Here is a 21,808-nt window from a genome sequence, read left to right on the forward strand (position 1 = left end):
CTTTATTTATTTATAATACCAGGAAAAACGAGGTTCGCTAGGCATTTTTGTAAAAAAATGTAAATTTCTTTTTTGGTTAACACAATAATTGCATTGTTGCTATTGGATGTAATCCGAAAGTATTCGAATAATGTCATATAGGGCCATCTCAAAAATTTTTAAAATACTAGTAGGTTATCATCCTATGGCAACAATGCAGGTACCGCAAAAGTTTACGAAAGGGCGCTATATGACATTGTCAGCGTGAGAGTAGATAGAAAAAGGTTCTATTAACTATAAAAATGTTTTTTTTTGTAGTTATAAAAATTGTCTAATGGTTATAAAAAGTGTTTTTATGAGTAAAATTGAGTTTTTTGCAGAAAAGACACATATATAGATAAACTTAAAAAGCAAAACTTTATCTAAATATAAAATTTGATCCAAATTCGTTTAAGCCGTTTCCGAGATACACAACATAAATTTATATATACATATACAAGAATTTCTCGATAACAGTTATAAGCTTTTAATAGAAAGGAAAATCAAGGAATCAGTCCCCCAGTTTAAGTCATTGTTCCGATTTCGCCTTTTGTTTAAAAAAAAGTTCAAGACATTAAAATATGTAATCTGGTCATCTGCCTTGCTCCATTCTTCATTTTTTCTGAGAAATTTCAAAAACATTTTTCATTGTACATTTATTCCGTATGCAGAAAAACAATAACAATGTTCTCCATTTTTAATTTCTTCAATTTTTATGTCGAATAAAATCTCAATATACTTAGATAAATCTCCACTAATCCCTATCCTCTAAAAGTTCCTATTTTTCAACAAAAATCTAAAAAACTTTTTTTACCATTTTATTTTCCCATGAAAAATTCGCAATCCCAAATCCAATCCTGGAACCAATGTCTCCAATTTTTATATTATTTGAAAGCTTTTGACGCATCGATTCGCCATTAACTGTCGTTAATGTTAACAGCATTTGCTTAGCCCGTTTTTCCTAGAGACAAAGGAACCTTATATCGAATCAGTTAGAATATTATTATAAAAATACTCTACGTTCCACTGTACGTATTGTACAATACTGTACTTAAAAAAAGAGTATGTTCTTTTGATGTGATTATGAAGTTTATCAAGATGAGTTGACTTTACTAAATGTGTGCAGTTAATATCGTCGAGACTGAAGGCGGTTAGTATGATGTTTCAATTTTATCAGTAAAGATGGAATTTTAAAAACATATGTTTATTTCTCGCATTATGTAAGAAATATAGTTATCGAATGAATTGAACAAAGAAATGGAATTGCCGAATAATATTTCCATAAAAAATATAAGAATTTTGTTGTTATTTTTTTTAATGTTTATTATTTTTTAGAAAAACCTTTTGCGAAGTTTTTCTTGTTTTTCAACAGAGCTTTTGATCGAAAATTAAAAGTGGGCTCTCTCAATATATTATTTTCTAATCTGACAATTTTTTTTTCTTCTGAAATTTGTAAACTCGCTGGTGTAAAAGTTTGGAGGGGAATAGGGTGCCAACTCAGGGGTCGTCCACGTCATCTGACTGCGGTTCAAAATTACGAGATCCTTTCCTAAATAACCCTAGTTTTATTTTAAAACAGGACGTTAATATAACTAAATTAAACTAAACTAATTGAAATTTGTAACAAATAGTTTGCTTTTCTCAAATTAACGCAAATACGCGCTTTAAATACCAATAATACAGGCAAACACCTACGCTGACAACACTTTGAAAACTTCTCAGACAATTTCTCGGTCCAAAAGTAATTTGCTGAGAATTTAATTAGTGACACCATAACAATTTAATCAATAACTTAATAGTCTAAAAGTTAAGCATTAAAATTCCTAACGTTCTTGAGACAGGCTTTCGTAACGATTTAATGGAGTATTCACTAACATTGGATGAAGTTACAGTGTGATGGAGTCGATTTTCATTAGTTAAAAATTTGTAGTCAACAACTTTGAAGTCATTCTAACTATAAACAAGTTATTTTAAGGGCAAATTATTTTTAGAAGCAAAGTTTCCGTTTAAGCTTCTTTAATACCCTATTTTTAAAGGAGATTTTAATGCATGTAATCTTTGGGTGACGAAAGTACCATTTGCATTCATTTTAATTTAGGTCATTTTCATTAATTATTATAACAAAGAGAACTCCTAACGATGGCTTATATTAAACAGTTTCTGGGAAGAGTGTTCTTGTTGTTTAAAATGTAAAATGCTCCTTCCTCCTGATTAGCACACTTTTTCTTTTGTTGCTTTGATAAATTTCAAGTAAATGCTATTTCCTAGAAAATCTGAGAGAAATAGAGTATTCAGTCATAACATTCCTTATCAGACTACAAAGGCAAACAAACGTTTTGTACTTATTTTTCAAAAAGAAAGCTAATAAAATGTAGCGCAACTCAAGTGAATATGAAATGGAAATTTTCTATTTTCCATGGAGTGGTAAGGAAATTTTAATATAATTATACTGTTATACTGAAACGAATTTTCAGAAAATTTCCTTAGAGATATTTTTCGAAATACCTTTAAGAAGTTAGAAGATATTGTTTAAATTTATGTATTATCCGATTATAAATATTTACATGAACTAATGGAAAAACATTTAAACTGAAAACTAGATATTAAATTTTTAAATGTAGTTTCATTTGCTGCTTTTGTAAGGAAGTATTTTTCTCACAAAAGATGACACAAAAAATAATAAGTCGAAAAAAATATTTTCAACTTTTATAAAAAAAAGAATTTTTTAGTTTGGAATTTGCGTAATTTTTGCTTAAAAGTATTATGAATACGGCGACAGAAATATGTGAATTTTGTTAGTAATTTTTTTTTGTATGCCGTTATGGACAATATTGAATTTAAACAATTAGAGAAAATAAAATAACAAAGTCCCCAATTACAGCCACTGATTCGATTTTGTCCATTTTTATTATCATGTGAAACAGATAACTCTTTAATTATAGCATGCAGCTTATTATCCATATTTTCGAGAATTCTTCTCAAAACTCTTCTTTCATGCATATTTTCTGCGAGGAAAAAATTACGATATATTTCCCCAGTTCCAACTATTATACCGATCTCATCCATTTTTTTTTGTAAGAAATCTTATAACTTCTAGATACATCGTCAATGTCACCACCTTGCCGTTTCGAGTGATACCATAAAAGAAAATTTTGTTAGTCCAGTCCTTGGTCGGTCGATTTGACGAAGCTGGGGGGTTTCGATAATTGGACCGATTTCACCAATTTTTGGTCTTGCCAACTAATAATATCACTTTGCAAACATTTCTAAAAAGAAAATTCTAGGCTTATTGTGAATGTGTGATTTAATAAGATTTTTTTTCCCTTGTGATGAAATGTACTACATCAAAGCTGATTGACATGATTAAAATAATACTATTAATATATGGTAGACAAACAGATGACAGCAGAAGACGGCTAATCAAAATTATAATTCACCACATAAATGAAATAATTTAATTGATTAAAATTTTTTTTAATTTGGTCTTTCAAGATTAATTTGAATTGAAGATACATTTTTGTATTTAGAGATATTTGAGGGGGATATCATCATAGATCGTTCATCTCATCGTAACTTTTCCAGCGCCCATGGCCTCAGGAGGAATTCTATTTCTAGACGCCGAAGGTAAGAATTTCATTTAATTATTAGTTTTAATACCCGACGTTTCTAGGAATTAAAATTTTTTTTAAATAGTTATTATTAAATATTAAATATTTGTTTTCGGAATAAAAATTTTATGTGTAATATTTTTAACGTAAAAGCTACATTTGTATAAACTATTATAATACATAGAATCCTTTTATCGTCTTAAATTTTTATTGGTTTTTTTTAATGGAAAGAATATCAATTAAAACAGGCGATAATTTTAAAAAAAATCACTGATAGTTTATTTTTTAAAAAGCTATTATTATTTGTTAAATTAGCACTACAAATGATTCCAAATAGTGAAGAATAAGTAAGATTGGACTGTTTGAAAGATTAACTTAAGCTTAGTTTTAAATATGGTTAATGTAATTAATATTTTAAAACTTATTGAATCCTTCTCAAAAACATATTAAAATTAAAGATACGTTTTTTAATTAATAATAAAGATGTTCGAAATATAAGAAATACAACACTTTTATTAATCCCTAATTAAATGAATATTTAATAAATTTTTGTTCTTTGAAAATTTCAATTCTCAATATTTTCTTTTATATTTTATATAATAGCATATGGAATGTTCTTTACAAATAGCCACATTGATTTTTACTAAGATTATTCATTTCATTTATCCATTATAAACTCAGCAACTCACTGATTCAATTATTTTCGAATACTGAAAATGAAAATCGAACTTCCCTCCCTCTCTGAAAGGGGAAAATGAATAAATATGTTCTTCGTAATACTGAAAAATTTGTGATCTCTCTATACAGAAAAGGGAGTCGAAAGAGGCATTCTCGACGTCGAACGGGTCGTGCCGCAACAGCAAGAACGGACAGGCTTTGGCCACATGCTATCATTCCTTACGAAATCGAAGCCAACTTCAGTGGTAAGATTTAATACATTTTTCTCGTTAGTACTGTGAACCTAATTCTTTATAAATCTAATTCTTTTTATGCACCTGGATTATTATTTCTTCTTTTTATTAAATAATGAATGATATTAAGAATGAAATATAATCGTATTTTTAATGGCCGTTACAGAAATTGTGTAATTATATTCAATATCCTTTTAATTGTTTGAAAAAAGAAATTATTGTTGTTTCTGACTATGGTTTTTGATCCTTGATGCACCATAAATCAAAATTTAGATTTTTTTTATGAATCTATTCTGGTTTTTGCAAATTCAAAAAAAAAAAAATGAATCGAAATAAGTATAACTGATTATTGAAAATTCTTATTGCTGTCAAAGCTCTTCTTCTGAAGATGTTTCTAGTGACTGATGAACTAATGATTAAGGACATCAATAAATGCTTTTATTAAATCATATTTATTTATTCCATTATTATTTAATGTGAAAAGGGTGCATAGGAGGCAATAAAAGAATTGATGCGCATTGAAATTTAATCGTACTTGTAATGGTTATTACAGAAACAAATTATATATTTATACTCAATACCATTTTAATTGCCTGACTTTTAACCGATTTGTTTTGGAATTAAAAAAAATAAATTATTGTTGTTTCTGACTAAAATAGCAAACTCTTGTCTTTGTCAGAATCCTTGATGCATTATAGATTAAATTTTAGAATTTTTTTATGAATCTATTCTGATTTTTGCAAATTACAAAAACTTCATCGAATTGAATATAACAGATTATTGAAAATTCTGATCAAACCTTTCTTCTGAAGATGTTTTCGGTGATTTATAATTAAGTATATTGATAAATGCTGTTGTTAAAAATTATATATATATTTATTCAATTATTATTTATTTATTTCACTGAACGTGCAAAGTGGATATAGAAAACAATAAAAAAATTTAATGCATTTTGTTTTGTCGAGGGAAATTAATTATTGAAAGCATAAGTTAACTAATTATATTCATGGTATATATTATTCTATAATTAGTTCAAGAATGATTAAATACAAACAATCTGTCAATTAAATTCATTTTATTTTAAGGATTTTACAGTTTTATTTATTCGTATCTGAATAAATTCTTGCTACAGGAAATTAATTCGAAAAGAAAGTGACTTACTTTTTAAGTTGATTTAAAAAAAGGCTGAACTAAAAATACTATCGAGAAATTGCTTTATCAGAAATGAGACTTTTATTCGATTTAAGAAATTGGAATTTTCCTATTTGTATAATTTATTGCTCAGATCTGAAATTTAAAGGTCAGAATTTTTATAAAATAAGATTGCTCGTAAAAGGTAACAACATTCTTTCCCTTCTTACAAAACAAAATAAAGAGAAAAAAAAAGTGACAAGGGAAAAAAAAAAGGTGAGCTGTAAATTCTCAATTTAACCTCCTGAAAATTTACAAGTGTCTGCTGCCTAATAAGAGTTTTATTTATTTTTGGAAATGCCTTTCGAAGCGTTATTTCAAAAGTTTTATCCAATTACGCGTGACATGCAATTTAGGTAGTTTTGATTGGATACTTTTTTTTTAGTTTAGAATTTCGTGTTCTTCAAAGAATAGATAGGAATGGTTTGAAAAGTTAGGTTCTATTTTGAATGAGTATTTGTGATTGGGTACTATTTTCTAAAACTTTACGTTTCTATTAAATTAATGTAAATTAAATTCCTGCTCTTTTTTCAAAAACTATTATTTTGCTAAGTAAAGGTTTTATATTTTTTTCGAGTATGAAACATTCTGGAAATTAAATGATAATTTTAGTATAAATTGTGTTGGAAGGAATTAAGACTCCATTTTGTGGCAGAAATTTCTTATGTGATCTATTTGTTATTTTTCTTAAGAGTAATGTGAGATTTTCAGGTGAGCACAGGGCACTGTTCAAGCAAGCTATGAGGTACTGGGAAAACGAAACTTGCGTTCAGTTTGTGGAAAGAAGTCCTGCCCAGCATCCAGATTATATAGTTTTCACAGAAAGAGCATGTGGGTAAGGGAAGTTTAACGATAGTTCTTTCTTGTTCTCTTGTTGCCCAATTTTTTTAAACTTAATTTTGAAAAATAAATAAATAAAAAAATTTAAAAAGTATATTGAATTTTCTATATTTTAATGATGATTTCAGCATTGATTCGTTTAAGAATATTTTATATAAAGGGTGTCCCAAAATGAAAGCAAGATTTGAATTTGCCATCTTTTGCAATAAAGTGTTGGAAGTCCTATTAATAAACCATTCAATAGCTGATAGTCTAGGGTTAGTAAAAATGGAGCGTTACACGATAGAACAACGTGTTTTCATTGTTGAACAATATTTCAAAAATAATGAAAGTCTGGGGGCCAAAGTTGACAATTGCCCCCCTAGATCTTGGGATTTAACTCCATTGGATTTCTTTTGAGGGGATTATTTGAAGTCAAAGGTTTATGTCAACAAACTCACCAGCACGCGTGCATTGAAGGACGAAATTCAAGCTGCATCAACGAAATTCAGCCACATTTATGGAAAATGGCCATAAAAAATTTCGACAAAAGAGTGCATATATGCCAGAAAAACCATGGAAGCCCTTTGTCCTATGTGTTATTTAATACTTAACTCTATCCTGTGTACTTTACGATTCAATAAAAATGTAAAAACTTAAAGAAAAAAACCTGTTTTTTATTTAATTGAAATATTGTGTTCACACATTATTCAATCGCGCCATATTTACTAATCCTAAACTATCAGCTGTCAAATGGTTTTTTTAATAGAATTGCCAACACTTCACTGTTCGAAAGGTGGCAAATTCAAATCTTGCATTAATTTTGGGACACCCTTTACAGATATGACTATTTGTAAATAATAAACAAATATGAAATTATTTTATAACTTTTGTTGTAAGTGCCACTTCTCCTATCAAATTTTGCACGCTTTACAACTAAAATGCACATGTTATTTATATTTGGAAGTTCGACTAAATCAATGCTGTAGAATTTCTTTTTCGTTTCGAAATGACTAAGCACCGAATTATTTTTTCTTGTCCTCCTAATACAAGTCAAATATGCTCTGTTATTTAATTTTGGATTGCATTACAAAGGAAGGGCAAAATTATTGTAACTGGACTTCATCACAAAAAAAGAAGATATCGATATCATAGCATAGTAAAAGATAATGGCGAATTAGCAAAAGCTAAATGTTTTTGATTTTTATCACGTAAATGTGGACTCAACCTGAATCTACTACAATCCATAGACCTCACCAAAATTATACATATAAATATATAATAACTATATATATATAATAACTATATATATATAATATATATAATTATAATATAAATATATAATATAATATAAATATATATAACATATAAATATATAAAAAATAAGCAAAGAGTAAATTCTGAATTATGGTTCGAAAGTAATCCTAAATTGTATGATATAAGATTCGAATTTCGATTACTTACTGCGGACGCATGTCGATAGAATGAATGCTGGTAGAAGGAAAAGGTTCTTTACCCGATTTCACGTGGTTGCCGTATACGAGACTTCCAAATGTACATTGGATATATTGGAAGAATAATATCCTTCCATTGATGAGGAGAGAAAGATTATAGAGTACTGCGCCTGCTCATATGTTGCTCTCGTTTTCTGGCAATGCAGTTGAGAAGTACAAACATTACTTTTGTTCTTCAATCGTCAACATTCCTTTCTTCTCTTAAACATTCCTTTAATTCTTCAATTCTAATTTTAGCCATCTATAAATTGAGTTTTCACTACAATAGATTACCGTAACTTGTCTATTATTTAAATCGCAAAGCCGATAAATTTAATGAGTGATCAATCGTTATAATGTTAGTGTTGGTGAAAATTCAAAAAGTCGAGTACATAATTACGAAATGCATTTGCATGTAAATCACCCGATGAGAATTAGGTCAATATTTTTAACTAGGTCAATTTTTTAAGTATTAACTAAAAACAGTAAAAGAAAAAAAAACTTTAGAATGATGCTTATAATATTTTTCCTGCCAAATAACGAGCAGAAGTTAATTGAAGTCGCAAAGAAATGAAAAAAAATTTTCATGCAGTTCCTTTCAAATTGACTTATAATAGGTCGAATTTGCAAATATGCCCCTTGGATAGTCTTTGAAAGTCTCCACTTTCGATGAAAACAAAGAGAATTAATGTGTGCAAATATTAAAAAAAATATCTGGTATCGACCACTTTTACTTATGCCTTACTCAGCGACAACTGAGTATGGCAGACGATTCTCATTATAATTCTGGATCGGAAGTGGTTTCGGATTGAGTCGATTTTCTCCGGACTCGAGTGTGTACTTCCGGAACGACACTTTTGAAATTTTCTGCCATTCCTCCTCCATTACAAACATCTTCATCCATCGATTCACTCACGAGACGGCGAATTTTTGATGACGATGGATATTCCGTTTTTTTCAAACTGGATATTTGTTTCTGATAAAGATAATGCTGGAGCTAGAAACATTGAGTTTCTGATAAAACAATGGAAATGATTTTTTTTTTAGATATCGATTTTTAGCCCTAGAAGATACCAACAATATCTGCCTGTAATCGAAAAACAGAAATCTAACTGCATTTCAATTTAAAGAAAATAAAAGTAATATTTTTTAAAAATAAACTGATGAAGTAGAGTAGAATCTTGTAAAGAATTATAAAATCTTGTTTATAAATGGTACGAAAAAAAGATTAAAAGATTATAGAGAAAAATAATTAAAAACTTTGGTACCATATTCAATAAAGAAAGTGGCATTAAAATATTAAAATAGGTAAGTAATAATTTCTCGAAAATTATTGTTTGAGAAATTACAAAGCAAGATATAACATTCGTTTATCTACAAATCGTTAAAGAAAGCGTCCTTAAAGTTTTCAAAACGATGGCATTGAAGGAAAACATTCAGTTTACAAGAAAAAAAAGCACATGCATTTCACATTAAAAGTTATTTACACGAAGTAATTCAGTCTTAATTATATGCATAAAACAATAATGAAAATTAATAGGTTAAAGTTTGAGAATCGGCCTTTTATACTTTAAATAAGCTATTAATATGGTTTTATTAACTGACATTTGCTGGTTCCATTATATAATTGAAACTTAAATTTTCTTTATAAACAATTATGAAAACAAATTTCTTCATAAAATTTTTTTAAGAGCATTTTTTAAGAAATTTTTAAGAATATCTAAATCACATACATTTTGTTAAGTACAATCTGTCACAAAAATATCTGAACAGTTCTTATTATTCGCAATCTATAAAAATTAAATTGAAATATGCCTTCTTTAAAAATATAAAATATGTAGAGTGTATTCGCATAAGATGTCATCTGAATATTTATATTTGCATAATCTTGACATTTTTTTTCAATTGCAATCGCCAACCTTTCGTCTCTTAAAAGATTCTGCATTATGAGAAAACTCCATAAACATGAAACTTAAAACAGATTGGTTCAAAATAATTCGAGATACGTAGGAAAAAAAGAATCTAAATCTGCTTCACTGTATATAAATGTAACAAATAGCTTATTCTATTAATACGTTCCTTTTTCATGTTTTGATTTCTTCCTTTAATGCAATTAATTTGTTCAAAGAAAGATTAACATTTTTTCGAAGCTTATTGGTATTAATGATGAAAAATGACTAAATGTAAGCACAGAAAAATTTAAAATGTAGAGTTAAATTTGTATATTACATTACAAAATAAATAAATAAATATGAGTTAAATAGTCTTTTCGAGGAATAAAATTATCTACATCTATAAAATTATCTACAATTCTGAATAAATTTTATTAGTATTTATATAAAAAAATTAAGATTAATTTTTTTGTGCAATTAAAAAATAAAAGATAAATGTTTAATTTCTGAAGAATTTTTTTAAATATTTTTATTTTTATTAAATAAAAATAACATAATACTGCTGATTTGCATGTTCAAACGTCGGCCAAATGATTCTTTACATCATTTTAAAGAATTTTTTATATTTGATATCTTTTTCTGAGAAAGAGTATTAAATAGTAACGATTAATTAGCCGAAACGTTTTTAAACTTTGTTTAAAAAAGAAATTTTTTCAAAAATCTACGAACATTCCTTTATCAAGACAGAAGGAATTGGTTTTATTTATTCATTCATTTAACGCTATATAAATTCATAATTTGTGTAGAATTAATTCTGTATTTTCTTTCATTAATTAAAGATCTCACAAATCATTTTTACGACTGTAATCCATTTATTACAAATGAGATTAAGTTTAAAATGTAAGCACAGAAGAATCTGTTACATGTATGAATTTTTTCCTCATCTTTACATTAATTTTATTAAGAAAATAAGTATTTTAACCTTTTAAAGGGCCATTTTATTCTAGTCATATTATGTTAAAATATTTTTAGGCTTGAAATTAGAATAAGAAAAGGGATTCATTTAGCTCATTAGATAAATTTAATTTGACTAATTAATTTGGTTAATTAATAATTAAGTAACAAATCAAGACTCATCATTTTGTCTGAGATAAAGAACTGAAGCATCTAAGTTTCTGACTTACTAAATTAATTTTCCAGAACTTATACCAACCTACATAATTTCATACAAAGATTGATAAATTTGGTGGGAAGCATACTTCCCACGGCTCTAGAAAGGGTTAATCGAAAGCAATGTTGAAATCCATACTTTGTTTATTAACGATTTTTTATACCTGTCAGAGAATTCTTTTATAAAATTGAGAGATCCTCAAAGAAAGGTGAAAATTATGTTGTTTTGAATATGGATAAAAAAAATTCAACTAAAAACCATTCGATTGAAATAGATAAAATTTGAAAGAGATGTTTTAGAATTTTTCCCTTACCTTCTATTAAAAAAATTTTAACTTAAGAATTAAAAAAAATGTATTGAAAGTATAAAAGATACTTCCATATTTTTAAGATTGTATTATTTTTCTCTTGTTCATTGAATTCTTTAATGTAAAATAAGAATTATTGCCAAAGATTTACTATCAAAGATATTGAACAAATGGAAACTTTTTTTTAATATGAAAAATTCGAATTTTCAGATAGTTATTAGTATTTATTAAAAAAACATTATTAGTATTTAAAAAAAAACGTCAACCATTTATTCAAAATTATAAAGCGTTACATTTCATTCTCATCTAGATAATTTGGATAAGTATTCGAAATCGAATATTGCTTTTTGATTAATAAGAAATAAATAGTTTGCCTAAATTATTTATTTGGCTTGATAAATTATTATAGTATAACATTATTTGATACTTGCTTGACAAATTTTTTCATATACTTGTAGAGAACGTATTTCTACAGCGATGGCCCTTCACGGTTTTGTTGTATGATAATTAGTTTCAGAATCATGAGTAATGTCGCATTAATTTTTTGTTGGGTTATACAAACGACCATAAGGAAATTTTATTAAAAGACTTTCTTATATTTTAGAATATTGAAATTTAATGAGCGATATTTAATTTTTTCTTATAATAGGTTCACGTAATACATTAATACCAAACTAATTTGAAATACTAAAGTGGTTCTGAAATTATAACAGATACCCTTGAGAAAAATTCAAAAAAAGCATGAAAACTTAATGTAAACATCTGAAAATTTTACAGGTATATACATTTTACTCATAAAAATATTCTATTCACGTTTTAACATGTATTATTAATTTTCATGTGTAACTTAAAGGAAATAGTAAATTTCGAATTCGTTAACAAGATTACATTATATTAAAACTTTTCAAACAAATAAAAAAAGCAATATTCATTATAAAATTAAATAATAACTATTACAAAGCAATATTTTTTAAATAAAAAGGTGTTGTATATAAATCTAAAAGAATTTATACATGCAACTGTAATGGAGCACGTATTTAGTTCATTTAAATATTAATTTAGAAGAATCAAAATATTGTTACAGATTCCTTACCTTTCAAATGTGATTCTTCGATACCTATTTATTTATTCATACAAATATATTGTTTCGTTACAGACACTGAAAATGGTTAAACTTAATCAGATTAATTCTTCTTATTACTTAAAAATCACAGAACTCTTCCTTTGTGGTAAAAACGCAGAATTCTTTTGATAATTATTTATCTAGGAGTTGAGATATTTTTTGCTACTTCAAAAAATATGTAAAGAAAAAAAATGAAAAAATAAAAGAATTCTCTCCAAACGATATATTTTAAAATTCTTCATATGAAAATACTTGTAAAAAAAATTCAAATCATTTATGATAATACATTGTTTTTTGGAGATAAGTTTTACAAAAATTGTCTGCATTTACTTTATACAATCTAATATATTTCAACATATCTTTATATTCAAGAAAAAGATTTAACAAATTCAGAAGAAAATTAATTTATATCATTATTGAATCGATTAAATTTTAGAATATTTCTAACTTTTCGATAAAATGTTTCAAATAGTTTGCTTTAAAAGCTTTTAAATGCAATTTCTATAGTTAAGGTGTTCAATGGAAATAATTTAAGATTTACAAATCTATTATTTAAGATAAGATTGATGAATAAAAAGTGTATCAACACCGGCGTTACTTCGATAAAGAGCTCATTAATATTACTTTAAATAAGAATTAGAATTTTGCTGAAAAAAATAAGACTTAAAAATAAATAAAAAAAACATAGACACAAAATAACATATATTGATTGGAAAAAAAGATTGAAAAAGAAAGAAAAAATGAAAAATTATAAAATATTAAAAAAGGTGAAAATTAAAAAAAAAATTAAGAAGGAAAAATTACAGAAAGGAGGGGGGGGGAGAGAAGTAAAAAGAGGGGAAAAACAGAAAGTATTAAAAGTAATTTAATTGAATAAAAAATTCTAGGGAAATAGAAGTAGTTTCAAAATCATGAATTATATTTAATCTCTTCCAAAGATTTTCAATGCACACAATCAATAAACATAGAAGAATGTATTACTTATAATTTTTAACCTTTGACATTTTTTAACATTTGATTAATTTTGAACTTACCTCCTGCAACCTTATTTACATTTTGTAAATTATATTTTTTATTTCGTTAAGAAGTTTAAAAATTTAAAATGAAAACTGAAGGATATCTAGTAACGCATTGCTTTCAAACAGCATAAAACAGGGAAGCTTTACAATATTTTTGTAATTCAAAACACTTACTGAAAATTTTAATTTATTTATAATAAAACATGTTATTTGAAATCCATTAAATTTTTTGTTCACTAAATTGCAAATTTTTCCATTTCATCCATATCGACTAACAACTCAACTTCTGTTCAATAGGTGCTGTTCTTTTGTGGGACGCCGAGGTAATGGAGCACAAGCTATATCCATTGGAAAGAACTGTGACAAGTTCGGGATAGTAGTTCATGAACTGGGACATGTGGTCGGATTTTGGCATGAGCACACACGGCCAGACAGAGACAAACATGTTCAAATCATCACTAGGAACATAGTTGCTGGTATTTCCCTTTTTACAAACTACTAAGTTATGAAGTTTTAGGAACAGAAATTTTTAAATCTTTTCTTAAAGTTATTGAATTAACAATTAGTAATAACATAGGAATTCAGGTACCTGAAATGTGCAGTTTTCTTCAAAGTTCTAATACATAATTTAAGTAAATGTTAATTTTCTGCACTATTTGTATTTCATTTAAAATCAATATTTTATAACAGGATAGTTTTAATTTTTACGTTATTGTCATCAATGGATTGCCAATTTTATGTTACGTCATCAACATATTACAATATCTTCACAATATTGATCAGTACTCGGAATATTGAAATTCTTCTCATAAATATCTTACAGTATCTTGTGTGCGAATAGAGAGTAAATTTCTCTGACATGTTTCAGAAACTAGCTTCAGATATAATCCTCTTTAATAAGGCAAGTAATTTATATATTCCTATAGGAAATAAACACAACTGATTACATTGAATTAAAGAAAACTATATATTTTCAGTTAATAAGGTGATTAGGTCGAAAAGTTAATGTTTTACGAAAGCGTCAAATATTTCTTTTTAGTTAATATTCTTAATTTCAGAACAGTCATCATAAAACTGTTTGAATTTTGTTTTTAAGCCCATCCTTTGGAAAGTTATATTTGCATAATGCACGTTTGAATGGTATTTTACATTTTTAAATGCATTTTTCTAAATTCTAAATTTTGGGAAATTTTCTCATGAAAAACCTCATTTTTTTAATACAAATTTTATATAAAATTTTTTCTATATGTTTTATAGTTTCTGTATTAAACAATGAACAATTTGTTCGTTTAGAAATGCTCAATAGTAATGCTTAACAATTTGAAAAATTTTTTAAAATGTTGTGTAATTTATCAGTCGAGCTCCAATACTTAATATATATATTGATTGAAATAGAACATAATTTTTAATTCAGGGGTTAGATATTATATTTCTTAAACTATCTACAAAATTTTGAACAAATCATTTTGATGAGTTTTGAAATTTCAATTTTCGAAATTTGCTTTTTTTTTAGCTGTTTTTTTCCAGTTTTTAAAATCATTTGGTATATTTTACTGATCAGTTTTTTAACCTATTTTATGCATAAAATGAAAATTATAACTATTTTAACATGTTTTTAAAAGATTCAGCCCAAATGTAGGCACACATATTATATTTACTGATAAAATTTCTGAAATACAGTAAGCTTATAATGTCAAACATTTTAAATAAAGGTCTATGCTTCATTAGTATAATAGAAAGAAGCTTTGGAATTGTAATTTATAATTATAATAGAAAGACATTTTGGAATTATAATTTGTTATTTTAATAGAAAGAAACCTTAGAATTGCATTAATGTTGTTCCATGTTGCATTTAAAATAATAGCATTACATCTACCACTTATTATTTTTCGGTTATTCTTAAAACATGTTAAAATCGAGGAAAATTGTACTTTATCAGAGAATGAAATTCATCAGCATTTGTATATAAAATCACGGGAAAACTGAAGAAAAGAGCTAAATCGCAGTGCAAATGTTGCTTTTAATGTGTATCAAATAGACAGAAAAAACGTTTCGAAAGCTTATTCGTCACAAGTTCTTCAAGCCTTAAAGTACTAACTTTTAAAAAACAAGCTTAATTATTTTTTTTCAAAGAAAATGCTTCATGTATTTTTTTTAAAAAAGTCTTTTTAAGAGTCTTTATTTGAAATAATAATTTACTAATATTCTTTTATTTGATCCTTTATTTATTCCATGTCTTTTATAAAGCTAGTGTTTTAGCACTGTATATATTTGCATATTCAAAAATAGTAAAAGTTAAATATTTACAATGCTTCAATATTGTATTTGCATTTTTTAGAATTTATTTCTGTTGCTGTAGTAATTGAATTAATCGCTTACAGAGGGCATTATGTTACAAAAAAGTATAATTAGGTAAAGGGTATATAGCTATTTTTATTTCTTTGCAATCATCTCAATTATTTTTCATTTTAAACACAATATTTAATAAAATTAATTTATTGGAACTCAACTGTAATTTACTCAAGAATTCTTTTCTCGAAAATAATCAGAATTATGGCTGTCTAGTGGTGCAATTTCTATTTAGAAATCCAAGAATCATACTTATTATTATTTCATTATTTTAACGTTTCTGAATTAATTCCACTGTAAATACACCTTACATATTTAATTGGAATTCTTTGAACTCATTATCACTATTCAAACATCCTCACGTTCAGTATTAGAAAAGAAGATTGAAAGGTAAAGTTGGCTGAAATGTTTTCTTACCATTTGACAATGGCTTGTAATTCTTCCAAAATAACGTTCGTAACTATGCTTGAGGTTAAACTGGAAAAGATTTTTATTCTTCTTAAAATATAGCAAAACCATTAAAAAGAATAAAAACAATGGAAAGATGCCAATGATTGATGTTTTAAATAAGTCAATGTTTAAATAAGTCAAATGTCAATGTTTTAAATAAGGCTAATACTAACACTAATAATTAGTTTAATAACACTAATAATAAGTTTTCATCCTTTTCTAATTCTAGGTCAAGAATACAACTTCAACAAATTGACGGAGGAAGAAGTGAACTCTCTTGGTCTTAATTATGATTACGAAAGTATCATGCATTATGCCAGAAACACATTTTCCCGAAGTACTGCTTTGGACACAATATTGCCCATTAGAGGGAAAGTTGTCGAAATTGGCCAACGAGTCCGTCTGTCTGCTGGAGATATAGCACAGACAAACATGTTGTACAAATGTCCCGGTAAGTCTCACGTAACGAAAAAACAATACAAAGGCGTTTGAAGATAAGGCACATTATAGTATTCCCTTCAAACTTAAAAAAAGTCGCCAGTACCTCCTTTTGATTATGCTACTAAAGTTTTGGTAACAATTTAAAAGAATGCACTTGAAGTTACTCTATAGTTTCTACAATGATGGAAGAAATTATAAGAAATTAATTTGAAGCAACACATTTTCTCTCTAGAAATCGGAAGAAATTATGCGAAAAAAGGGGCAGTTCTTTGCATGATAAACTGTAAATTAAAAAATAATTTGAATGAAAATTTAAAAAAATTAAGACCATTTTTTTCTAGACAGTTCAGTTTACGAATGATATATATGAAATGAAACTGAAGAAAATGAGCAGGCGATAAGCTCTTTAAATGGATTTATTCTTCATGCTTATCAGGCAAGATGTTTAATTTTTAGATGTTTTTTAAAAAAATTATTCATTTAAATGCCTGAACAATATTAGAGCGACACATACAGCAAAAGAGATAGAGAGAGATGGAAAGCATTCTGAACTTATATAAATTCAAACAGGGATTATCCAAAATTTTGTTGAGGAAGCATTGTAGTTTAAGCCAATATAAATTAAATTTGAGTTGGAAGCAAAATGTACGCAACCCCAAAACGAAAAACAATTGATTTTGAGAATGTGGATAAATTTTATTTGTTATATAATATTAAATAATTTTGCCTTTATGAAGCTCTTAAGAAGAGCTTTCGTCCTTTTGAGATGGCTAAGAAATAGCCTTATTGAAACCAAGTAAACAATTACACATGATAGAGAAACATATACTACAGCAGATTACAATGTTCTTCATTATTGGTGCATTGCTTTTTGTCTTCTTTTAGCATGCGGCAGAACGTATCAAGAGCCATCCAGCATTTTCCAGTCTCCTGGATATGAAAGCAACAAGATCTCAACAACTCATCAGAGATGCGAATGGCGAATTTCGGCAACTCAAGGAGAAAGAATATCATTCGAATTGACAGGTTTGGACATTGACCCAAACTGCGATTCAGGTTACCTGGAAATTCGTGATGGCTATTGGAACAAATCGCCACTCCTTGGTCAGTATCGTTTTATTTTTGTCGCTGTTTCACTTCTAACACTTCTGATAATAAACTATAGAGTTATAATAATTCGAATCCTTTTTACTGTTATTTTATAAATTTGCCTAATGTATTTCAACTTGTGCATCGGATTAAAAAAAACACATTAAATTATGCCTGATTTAGAACTGTGTTGGAAAATCGTAAGCTAACTAGGTATCTAAGATGAAAAATCTAGACCAATAAATAGCGCAAATGCGAGCTTGCATTTAAGTCTGTGTCACTTTAAAAATCTAGATCCAAAAATTTTTATTTTCGAAAACGCATGAAGAAATACAATTTTCTAGAGTATGCAATTTTTAATAAAATGAGATTATCTAAATGCTGAAAATTCAAATGGCTTATTTCCATCATCTTTTGAAATATTGAAATTTAAAAATATTTCCATAAATTTAAAAATTATTATTAATTCTAATGATTTCGTTTGAATCAAATAGCACATTTAAAAATTCTTTGGGCAATCACTTAATTGTTTGCATAATATTAGTAGCCAACATGCTGAAAGTTGACTCTGTGAATTTTCTGGACAGTGGATCTCAGATTTGTTATCCGAAATATGACGATTCAAATAAATGATTTAATGAGATAAAGACAAATCTTTATTAATGTAATAGTAATTTCGTCAAACAGTAAAGTGTATATATATTAATGGTTTGGATTGGATTAAAATATTAATTATTACTTTATTCAGGTGGATATATCTAATATATATCTATATCTGCCAGCCACTACATATATCTAAATACCGTGGGATTGATCCAATCTTACTCTAGAGAATTTTCGATTTGCATGGAATTTTAATGATTGTCTTGCACATGAAGCAATTTTCGCTTAAACATATCATTTTCCTTAGGCAGGTTCTGTGGCAATCGAGTAACTAAAGAAAAAATCATTTCATCAGGTCACAGAATGTTCGTCATCTATCACACATTACCATCTCCAATCTTTTACAAGGGTTTTCAAGCAAGATATGAAGGTAATTATTGAAGTGAATTAAATAGTCTTTAATTTCAATATATATATCTATTCTTCGTTACACTATATAGACAAACATTTCTTCTTTTTCGTTCAAATCCATAAAAATAGTAAGATTATAGCGTGAATAGGTGATGCTTTTTTATTTTTGGATTCTTTATAGTTGATATAAGAATGTTAAGGTGTGAAAATGGTAAATTTAATATGTAAACAATATGGAAATATTTGTAAATTGCAATGGATAAATTGAAAACGAATCGCTCGTCCGTTCAAAACCGAAAATATTCCTTCATTCAACATCTAATATATATGAAACAGCTAAGTAAAGACTTGACTCGATAGTGAAGTTTCCGTCTTGGGACTGATGGGCTGTTGATATAAAGCAAAGTTTGGAGAGTAGGTTACTTATTCGGGTGTCAATCAGCGTTATAAACAACCAGGTAAGTGTCAAAATAACTCTTGTTTGATTTCAATATGCGTGCAAATTAACAAATATGGAATGTGCACTCGAAATTTTATTCAATAAAATTAAATTTTAATAAAGAAAGCTAAAGTTGTGATAATAATACCTACTACTATAAAGGCTGAATCATTTGAAACTGATCCCTAATTTCTAGTGCAGTTTTGGAAGTAAGAGATTTAATCTCAAAAATGACTAGAAAGAGAAAAAAAGTCAACAGTAGTAATGAAATTAAAGAACGTTACTAAATAAAAAATTTGAAAAATTATTTCTAAAAAAAATATGATTTAAAAACACATATAATTGACATAAAAGTTCTGCATTCAATCACTAAATTACAAAAATAGTACAAAAGTGCTTTTTTTCCAAGTTGGTGCATATTAATTGATAAAAGCCTAGTATTAGTAAGAACCAATAATAACTGCAGGGAAGAAAGAAAAACATAAAATAATACTTCAAAATAATTTCATGCGATTAATTACAGTAATGTGTGTGCGAAGTATCCAGTATTAGCAATATAATATAAGGGCTCTTAATTAAGTCATCAGTGCATTCAAAGTATCAATTCAAACTTAATCGAAGGCGTTCTACAAAAAGTATTTAGACAAAGAGGGAAAGAAAGATAAGTTAAAAAAATGAAAGCAAAGATAAATTCCCATGCTTCTAAAACTAATCACTGGAAGCTCTAAGTTGAATGTAAGATACTATAAGAAAGCAGTTTCTTCTATAAGAATGCCCTATTTTACAATAAGAAAACGGTTATTTTTAAAAATATAGCTTTTTCCGTTCGAGAATAATTCCACTTTATAAAGATATAGGCATGCTTTTTATATATAAATGTTGGAGAATTTTCCATAAGAATGTTGAAGAATAACCTTAAAATATAAATTAACCCTTTAACTGCCTATTTTTTAAAACGCTCTTTAGATGCAACATTTGCAAAAAAAGTTCAAATATATTTTAAAAAGAAGCAAACTATTATTTATTTATTATTCTACGCTAGCATGATTCAACGCTGTTAAAATAAATGATAAAGAATTGACTGGAGAAAATCACGGCATACAGCAGAAACTAGACTGATTTCTAACTCGTGGAAATCTCAAGTTTGAGGTCATTTGAAGGAGTTGGCTGTTGGAATCCCAAGTTAGAGGTTAACAGCTCCAACATTACAGACATATTATTGACGCTATTACGATAAATTAAAATAATCTCCAAGTTAACTAACGAGTGTTTGATAATTCAAAATCTGTAAATGAAAATACAGCAGTCTTTAGTCTAATCGCTTTTCGAATATTCTCCCTTTTAGTTATAAAATGCAAAATGAATGAACTCAAATTAATCAGGCAATGATATTTATAGCAATTTTTACTTTCTCGTCTACGTAGTACAGAGAAAGTATAGTAATCGTCAAAAAATCCGACCTCCGCGTTTTAGACCTCACTGAGATCGAAAAACACATTTTGGGAAAATTTCATCAGTCTACATATCTCTAGAAGTAGTAGAATTAGTAGTAGTAGATTTATTGCAGTAGGCCGTGATAACCTGGTTGGTTGGGCGTTGGATTCGCTTCCCTTGAGTTGCGGGTTCGAACCCCGTTGACCGAAGACTTCCCGCGTGTGCGAGCTGACGCGCGTGTAAGTCTGTCGTGGTCACAAAGTCCTCCATGTCGAGAGTAATACCATTGGGGCTACCGGATCAGGGGTGATGGTTCTCTGATTCAGGTCTAAATTACAATCTGTGGATGAATGAATGAAATGCATGAATGAAGTCCGCCCAGTAAAAAGGGTTGTGGCGTGTGAGTAGCTAAGTCGTATTCTTGGCCCCAGATGGCGTTACTGAAAAAACAAGAGACGTACCCTTGACTTAAAACCACAAATGACTTCTTAAAGTCAATGGGCGTGTCTATGACAAGTGCCATTCGAAGCACCAACAACAATACATCTGTGACAAAGATAACTCCAAAACGCTTTCAGCTAGATGATTGAAATTTGGTATAAGGTATTTACACCAAATTCACTTATTTCTATCAAATTTTGAGTAAAATCTGTTCAGAGGGGGTCTATCTGTCCAACTGTTCCAGTATAAGTTAACATGATAACTAAAAAGCCAAAATATCTAGATTGATAAAACTCAGTACTCAGATTTAACATCTATAGTGTTGACACCTATCAAAGTTTGAGCCAAATCCAATTACGGTTTTCTGTTTTTCAGACTGTATTTTCAGGAACTTGTAAACGTGGTAGTTAAAAACGCAAAGACAAATATATCTAATTTGGTATGGGCTTTTGAGATTACAAGTGCAGTTATTGTTGCGTCAATTGGTTGAAAAAAAAAACATGTCTAAAGCACAAATTCGAGTTTCGGGTACCATTAACGCATACCAAGGATTAATAGCCAAAACACTCGCCAAGGATGATACGATAAATTCATTAAAA

General features: G+C 27.7%; 1 protein-coding gene across 4 annotated transcripts in view; it reads left to right on the forward strand.

The window, feature by feature from the left end:
- The window catches only part of LOC129984326 (tolloid-like protein 1), a 90,407-nt gene that overhangs the window by 42,983 nt on the left and 25,616 nt on the right, over positions 1 to 21,808 (forward strand). For all 4 annotated transcript variants that reach the window (XM_056094189.1, XM_056094187.1, XM_056094190.1 and 1 more), the window contains exons 3-9: positions 3,546 to 3,642; positions 4,434 to 4,549; positions 6,440 to 6,563; positions 13,850 to 14,028; positions 16,581 to 16,802; positions 17,678 to 17,896; positions 18,792 to 18,914. In XM_056094189.1, the coding sequence (XP_055950164.1) occupies positions 3,546 to 3,642; positions 4,434 to 4,549; positions 6,440 to 6,563; positions 13,850 to 14,028; positions 16,581 to 16,802; positions 17,678 to 17,896; positions 18,792 to 18,914 (1,080 nt within the window). The remainder of the gene's footprint in view (positions 1 to 3,545; positions 3,643 to 4,433; positions 4,550 to 6,439; positions 6,564 to 13,849; positions 14,029 to 16,580; positions 16,803 to 17,677; positions 17,897 to 18,791; positions 18,915 to 21,808) is intronic.

This window comes from Argiope bruennichi, chromosome 9, assembly GCF_947563725.1.
Source record: "Argiope bruennichi chromosome 9, qqArgBrue1.1, whole genome shotgun sequence".
NCBI lineage: Eukaryota > Metazoa > Arthropoda > Arachnida > Araneae > Araneidae > Argiope > Argiope bruennichi.